Here is an 8,042-nt window from a genome sequence, read left to right as displayed (position 1 = left end):
GAAAACATTTACGGACTATATGCTGTATTTTAATATATGCTTTGGTCTAAAAACTGTCTGATTAAGTACAAAGAGTCTCAAAGAGTCCACAAGCCTTAAAGTTGCCAAGGTTGAGGACCCCTGGCCTACAGCATCATTATATTTCAGACCTACATAAACCACAGATTTGTTCTGGAGGAAAAAAAAATCAAAGGAATGCTGTGTACAGGGAGTCCTCAATTTAAAACATTTCATTTAGTGACCATTCAAAGTTACAATGGCACTGAAAAAAGTAACTTATGACAGTTTTTCTCATTTACAATTGTGGCAGCACTCCACAATTGGTTCATATTTATGACTGCTGCAGTGTCCCGGCCTCATGTGATCACCTTTTTTGCGACCTTCTGACAAGCAAAATCAATGAGGAAGCCAGATTCGCTTAACAATCGTGTTACTAACTTAACAACTGCAGTGATTCACTTAACAACTGTGCCAAGAAATGCCGTAAAATGGGGCAAAATTCACTTAATAACTGTCTCGTTTAGCAACAGAAATTTGGGGCTCATTTTGGTCGTAAGCCTAGGGGCTATCTATATGTTGCCTTATGGTTCCAGAGAAATGGGAAATAATATAGCATTAATATGGCTAACCAAGCATATACTATGTAAAAATATTGCCTAGCAAAATGAAAGAAGCTTCAGAATAAGCTTTTTTCTCTGGTGTTCTGATAGAAAGACTCAGAGAGAATGTGTTGGAGTCAAGGGACGTTTTTCTACCCATATGCCTTATTTTACAAATCAGATGTCTGGTAGTTACAGCTTGCAAAATGAATGTCTATTAATAAAATATGTTGCTTGGGAAAAGGTATTATCAGATTCCTCCTGATCTGTCTCGCTATGGCAGAATAATCTGGCTCTCGAAAATAATTAAATTACTTAATGCAGGGGCCTTCAAACTTGGCCCTTTTATGACTTGTGGACTTCAACTCCTAGAATTCCTCAGCCAGCGTGCCTGGCTGAGGAATTCTGGGAGCTGAAGCCCACAAGTCAGAAAAGGGCCAAGTGTGAAGACCCCTGACTTAATGCATAAATTATTGTAAGGCCACCGTGCTGCAGAGAATCTCTTGAACTTAATTATTGCTGATAGTTCTCAGGTTTTTTTTTAAAAAACTGCCTCTCCAGGAATTAGATACGAGTCATATTATTACTAGGTATTAATTAGTTCTACTACATGTTGTTTTGGCAACCTAGTGATATCCCCCAGAGCTTTTTCCCTGCAACCTGAGATTGTTTGTACTCTGAGCATAACTTTTGCCTGCAAGAAGTGCAATCCAAAATCCCATGGTAGACCTCAGAGAGCCCCACTGTGATAGGGAAGGGGGGGAGGGTTTTTTTACATTTGGGGTGGGTTTCAGGAGCAGGCAGCTGAAAGGCAAGATAGGTAGGTACCTTAAGCCTTGGAGCTGCTTATGTCTCCCTTTATCCCCTCCTTAACCCCTCCCCCCAAACAAATCCTAGCCCTAGTAACTTTTGAGCATCTATGTCTCATGTATCCTTCAGCAGGGCTGGGATCTTGCATCCCTCCGGGCATTTGCTGATCAGGAATTCCCAAAGTCACTGGTGAACAAAACTGGGAATTATAGTTCAAGGATATATGGGGATGACTCGGTGCTATGGGTTGTTCCAACTGGAAGAAAATCCCCATCTTGATGCCTAGGAACATGTGGGTCAGTTTCCAACTTGGACATCCTTTTAAGAGCTTTCTGCTTCCTGATTGGTCTCTGAATTGCCCAACACCTTCCGCAAACAAGAGCAGGTTCGCCTCAGGGAAGAGCTTAGCTCCTTGCTTCGTAGGGCGTAGATAGCTGGGTTCACCATTGAGTTCACCAGACAGAGGGTGATGCAAAAGGCAAATGCTACCCTGGCAAAGTTGTCCATTATTGAAAAGAGGCTGTAGGCCATGAGTAACAAACCAGGTGACCAACATATCACCAGGACCATCAGGACGATCGATAGAGTCTTGGCCAGCTTGATGTCAATTCTCCTCTTGGGGTTTTGTTGGCTTTTTTCCAGATGGTGCTTCTTCATGTTCATGGTATGTTGGTGAGCCTTCCAAAGGACGTGCATGTATGCATAGATGATGGAAACCAAGAGGACCATCACCAAGATAATCCAGCTTGAGAGATAACTGTTAGCAACAAAAGGGAACAGCTGGGAGCAGGTAGACCGGAGACTACAGCAGTTCCATCCCAAAAGAGGCAAGGAAGATAGGAACAGGGCAGTAACCCACAGCACCAAGAGAGCCACCACAGCTCTTCTTCTGGTGACCAACTGCTTGTACTGGCTGGGCTGGAGAATACAGATGTACCTGTCAAAGGCCATCAGGAACAGGCTGCCAAGGGAAGCCGTGAAGGAGGTGTTGACTCCAGCAAGCTTTAGCAAGTATATCTCCTTGGAAGCACTTTTCCTATTAAAAACGTGGAAGGTAAGAAAGCTGATCACAAACGTAATAGTTGCCAGTGTGTCTGCTAAGGCCAAGCTGCTGAGGAGGATGTAAGAAGGTTTCTTCCGAAGCTTTGAAGAAGAAAAGATGAGGGACAGTACCAAGGAGTTCTCTATGATGCAAAGGCCACCAATGCTGAGACACAGCACAGCAATAATGGGTTTTTCTGATTTGTTGAGGACCATGAAGCACTTCAGGTGTAGCAAGGTGGAGTTGCATTGAAAGTTAGTAAATATTTCAGCCGGGTTGCATCCTTCCATCCCTGTAAACTTGAGATTGCAAAGGCCTTTTTCAGAAGAAGGGCAGTCTTCCTTGGCAAGTTTTGTGGTTCAACTGCAAGAGATGGCAGCAAGGAAAATTAAATGGATCATAGCAATTGACATTTTCTGCACAGCCTTGATTTATTCCATTTTTTTTTAAACTTGGCAATTTTAAGAAGTATGGACTTCAACTCTCAGAATTCCCATGCATGTTGGGGAATTTTGGGAGTTGGAGTCCACAAAACCTAAAGTTGCTGGGTTTGAAAAAACAATGATTATTTCATGCCCCATCTTATCTTACATGCAGATAAGTGCAGATAACTAACTATCTGAATTGGTCATCCTTAGTGAAGCGTGCAAACCAGCATCTGCATTTCCTGTGTCGGGTGAGGAGACTACATCTTTCTCCTTCTGTCCTGACCACTTTTTACAGAGGCACAATTGAAAGCATTTTAACAAACTGCATCACTGTCTGGTTTGGTGGCGGCAAGGCCTCAGATAGAAAGTCCATACAGAGAATGGTAAGGACAGCCGAGAAGATCATAGGAAGCTCGCTCCCTGGTATTCAGGATGCTGCTTATAAGCGCTTATATGTACTTAGAGCTCAAAGCATTGTTAGAGAACCCACGCATCCACTTTACGGTCTGTTTCTGTCGCTCCCCTCTGGGAGGAGGTTTCGAAGTATTTCTAGCAGGACTACCCAGTTCTGTAATAGCTTTGTTCCCTGTGCCATCCGTCTGGTAAACTCGCAAGATTTGTTTTTCTCGCCATGCACATGTATACATAACCCGAACTAGACTGTTTTTTTTCTCTGCGTCATATAATATATGTGGGCATATGCATAATTCCATATTTATTTATTTTTATCATATTTATGTAGTGTACATCGGAGGTGGTGATCCGTTGAGAGCTGAATGCAATGAAATTTCATTTTAAGGTATGCCGATTAGTGTACATTTAAAGTGACAATAAAAGTTATTATTCTGTCCCACAAACATGCTTTTATAGAGAAACTTTGATCTGGTTTCTGTTTCAGAAGAGGAAGGGATGATCTCTTGTTGGTAGATGAGGTGATGGTGCAAAGTGGATGGAGATCCATGGATCACCAACCTTGCAAGTATTTGGAGGGACTTTTTTAAAGGTTTTGCTTTCATTTATAAGCTCTCTTCAACTGTTTTAATTGGCAACAACTTTAGAGGCTATTAAGGTTTCAGAATTGTATGCAAGCTCGGAACAGGTTTCCACTGAGGTTTTACAAAATGTGTGTGTGGTTTCTTATTATTTTTGTGCAAAAATATTTTTAAAAAGCTATACAAATCAAAATCAAAATAGGAAAGCTAATAATAATAAAGAAATAACCATCACCTTTACCAGCAACCTGAATTTAATTTCTACTCCACCCTTAAATTTTAGATTTATATTTTTCAGAATACAGTAATATACATTACTATGTCAGAATGCTGATTTTATAGTGTATGACTGCTGTTCTTTTTGAAATACAAAACAAATCATTTTAGCACACAATATTTAATTAAACATTAAATTTACTTCTCAGAGGAAGAGACAGAAAAACACAGAACTTCGAATTCCAGGCTTCTTTTACTCCGTCCTATATTTTAAAGAACAACCCTGTCTGCTTAGAACAGGGGTGTCAAACTGAATTTCATTGAGGGCCGCATCAGCATTGCGGTTGCCCTCAAGGGGCCGGGTGGCAATTGCTATCATATCATCCCTAGTTCTTTTTATTAAACATACCCAGTTCCTACAAACATTCTTCATACGTTTTAACCCCCAATCCTCTCTGTTGTTCTTTTCTGCCCTCTTTCCAGAGTTTCAACTTGTTTTTTATAATATGGTGACCAAAACTGGATGCAATATTCCAAGTGTGGCCTTACCAAGTATCAGTTCTCGTGATACTACGAGATACTAGACAACTAAACTAGTTGTCTGATATCCCATGATACTAGATAACTCGTTTAGTTCCCACTCAGGCAATCTTACCTTCCTTTTGGATGCCCTCTGCAAGACTTATCCATATCATCTTAGCCCTTACCTTAGCAAGAGGTTCAAAACAGCTCAGTGATTTGCCAAGATCCCTGAAATTAGGCAGAGAGTTGCATTTCTCCTACTCGCAACAACAAATGTCTTGTGTAGAAAAGCCAAATTAACTAAGGAACGTTTTGAAAGCTGATGTAATGCAGAATATTGCAGCTTCCTATATGCGCTGGCAATTGCCACATACTGCCATTACTTGTGGTTTTCATGTTTTCTGATGTATGGTAGAATCCAAAATACTTTTTCTTCTTTATATTTAACTCTAGAAGACCAGTCTAGGATTGGATGTTTCTAAGTGTAAAAAAAAATCATGCTTAGGACCTACCTGTGCAAGTTCCACAGTGTTTTTGTGGTGGTGGGGGCTTGAGGGTTTTTCTGCAGGGTCCTCACCTGTGCTGAGAGAGTGGTGGGAAAGTTGCCTTAAAGTGGTTTGTCCAGCCAGCTGGAGAGCTGCGCAGTAGTGGAAAGAATTAGCATCTGTAGAACTGAAACCACAAGGCAGGATCTGTTGGAGGAAGTGAAGGACAGAAGCAAAAGAAGAGTCATTAGGAGTGGGAGGGCAAAAAGTTGGAGTGATTTATTTATTTATTTATTTATTTATTTTATTGGATTTGTATACCGCCCTATTCCCGTAGGACTCAGGGCGGTTTACAAGGCAGTTAAAACCATGAATACAAAAAATTAAAAACAATTAAAACAATTAAATTAAATTCAAGCCCCAAGAGTAAATCTAAAACCCAGTTAAATTAACAACCCCACAAACAGATCGAAGAACCAAGTTTTCAGGTCCCGGCGAAATGAGCGAAGGTCGGGGGCAGTCCTGAGTTCTGTGGGTAGTTGGTTCCATAGGGCAGGCGCACCCACAGAGAACGCCCTTCCCCTGGGAATAACCCGCCGGCATTCATTAACCGGCGGTACCCTGAGAAGGCCCTCCCTGTGGGGGCGCACAGGACGATGGGAAGATGATGCCGGCAGCAGGTGTTCCCTTAGATAGTCTGGACCCAAGCCATTTAGGGCTTTATAGGTCATTACCAGCACCTTAAATCTCACCCGGAGGGCAACCGGAAGCCAATGCAGCTCACGGAGAAGAGGTTTTACACGGGAGTATCAGGAAGCTCCCATCAAAACTCGTGCGGCTGAATTCTGCACCAGTTGAAGCCTTCGGGTGGTCCTCAAGGGCAGTCCCATGTAGAGGGCATTGCAGTAGTCTAACCGGGAGGTCACGAGCGCATGAGTGACTGTACATAGAGCATCTCAGTCCAGATAGGGACGCAACTGGCGCACCAGGCGAATCTGGGCAAAAGCCCCCCTGGTCACGGCTCCTATATGATCTTCCAAACTGAGCCGTGAATCCAGGATGACTCCCAAGTTGCGAGCCCTATCAACGGGGGGTAATACCTCATCCCCTATTGTTAATCATGGAGAAGGCTGGTCAGCCCGAGATGCCGGTATGAACAGCCACTCAGTCTTGTCAGGATTGAGACGAAGCCTGTTTCTCCCCATCCAAACCCGGACCGCCTCCAGGCAACGGGACAATGATAGGACAATGCAAGAGGTAGCTCCAGTGTGATTGCCATTGGACGTTTCCAAGGGTAGGATCTGGTTTGTGATTGGGTTGGCTCTCCTCCAGGCAACCTTTGTGGCAGGCTGTAGCATCCACAAGAAGGCAAGCAGAAGGGAGGGACTGGAGATAATAGAATGTTCTGAGAAGGCTGTTCAACAAAGGCAGCTGGAGATGCTGGCTTAACATCTGGAAAATGGATTGTTGGTGTAGAGGTCTAAAATGGGCCAGGTCAGAAGCAAAAGCCTGGTCTTATTGTTACCACAACAATACACAGATGGCAATTCCTCCTCCAGATAAAAACTAGTGGTTTTCAGTGTGCTACAACGCATGGGTGAGAGCAGGAATTTTGAAGCTTGGGTGAGCTATGCATATATATTGCTTGAGTCTTACTGCTGATAGTAGCTTTTTAAAAAATATCTATTCTAATATCTGCAATAAAACCACATTATCAAGAAGCTGGGAGGAACTTGGTAACACCTTTTTGGGGCTGGCAAATTTTATGAAAAGGCCTAAGCTTTCACGAGCTTAATAAAGTTTGTTCATCTGAAAAGGTTACCTCCTTAAGATTCCTGGCTCTCATAAGCTAACAGGGTTCTACTCCTACAACAGTTTATCAAGAGTGTCCTTGAAAAGTCTGGTTTTGAGCCTCCAAGGTCAGGTATCAACTGGGTGAAATGTGTGGGATGAGTTTTATTCGGCTTGTGCAACATTCAGAGACTTAAGGCTTACAATACACTTGCATAATTCGTTGGTTCCTTATTTGCCCCTTCTAAGAAAAGTGTGGCTTCTGAAGTTGGCTGTCTTCTTTAAAATTTCTGTGCGCTCCTGGGCATTTTCCCTTGCTCCTGTGAAGCTTGTTCCCAGTTACCCATGGCTTAGTCATCTCCTGTTCGGATGACATCAATGTCCTCTATGTGAGGCGGCCCTTGAAAAGCATCCAGTAGCTGCAACTGACTGAGAATGCAGCGGCATGCACAATTTTGGATGCCCTGCAATTTAGCCGAGTAACACCAGAGCTGCTCTGGCTTCCAGTTGCTCTCTGGGTGCAAGTCAAGGTGCTGGTTGTCACTTTTAAAGCCCTACATGCACACAGCCAGGCTATCTGCCTCTTCCTGAGGGTATCTGCCTATCCTACTACTAAGTTACATAGGGTGGGTGCGCTCCAGGTCCCCTCCCTTACATGTTGCCAACTGATGGGATCTTGGAGGCTGCCTTTTTTATGGTGTCCTTTGGAACAGCCTCCCACCAGAGATAGCCTTCTGGTGGGCTGCAAAGACCTTGCTCTTCCGCAAGCATTGAGCTTGGAGTCTGGTGCCTGAGAGGAAGGGTATCTTTATTTTTAACTATGCTTTATGGCCGGGGTCTTCAAACTTGGCCCTTTTATGACTTGTGGACTTCAACTCCCAGAATTCTGGAAATTGAAGTCCACAAGTCATAAAAGGGCCAAGTTTGAAGACCCCTGCTTTATGGCTTGTTGTCATCCACTTCATCTTTGTGTGAGATAGGTGGCTGTGTAAGTCCTGTAAAAAATAAATAAAACAAGATGATCTCTGTGTGAACTAAGAGTGGATATTTCATCAGTTTCTGAGTAGTACTGCAAATTTGAAACAAGTGATCTTTTCATTTGAGACCAGCTCTGTATACCAAAGCACCTGAGGGCAGGACAAAAAGTAACGGATGGA

At 43.1% G+C, this 8,042-nt stretch overlaps 1 protein-coding gene across 1 annotated transcript; it reads right to left on the bottom strand.

The window, feature by feature from the left end:
- Nucleotides 1–1,730: 1,730 nt before the first annotated feature.
- Nucleotides 1,731–2,741, bottom strand: CNR2 (cannabinoid receptor 2; the record flags this gene model as incomplete). Its single annotated transcript, XM_081334412.1, has 1 exon — nt 1,731–2,741. The coding sequence occupies one exon, from the start codon at nt 2,739–2,741 to the stop codon at nt 1,731–1,733; it is 1,011 nt and encodes a 336-aa protein (XP_081190538.1).
- Nucleotides 2,742–8,042: the final 5,301 nt, after the last annotated feature.

This window comes from Vipera berus (genome assembly GCF_964194415.1).
Source record: "Vipera berus genome assembly, chromosome: 9".
Taxonomy (NCBI): Eukaryota; Metazoa; Chordata; class Lepidosauria; order Squamata; family Viperidae; genus Vipera; species Vipera berus.
Note: the sequence above shows the minus strand (reverse complement) of the source record. Positions and strands in the feature narration are given on the sequence as shown.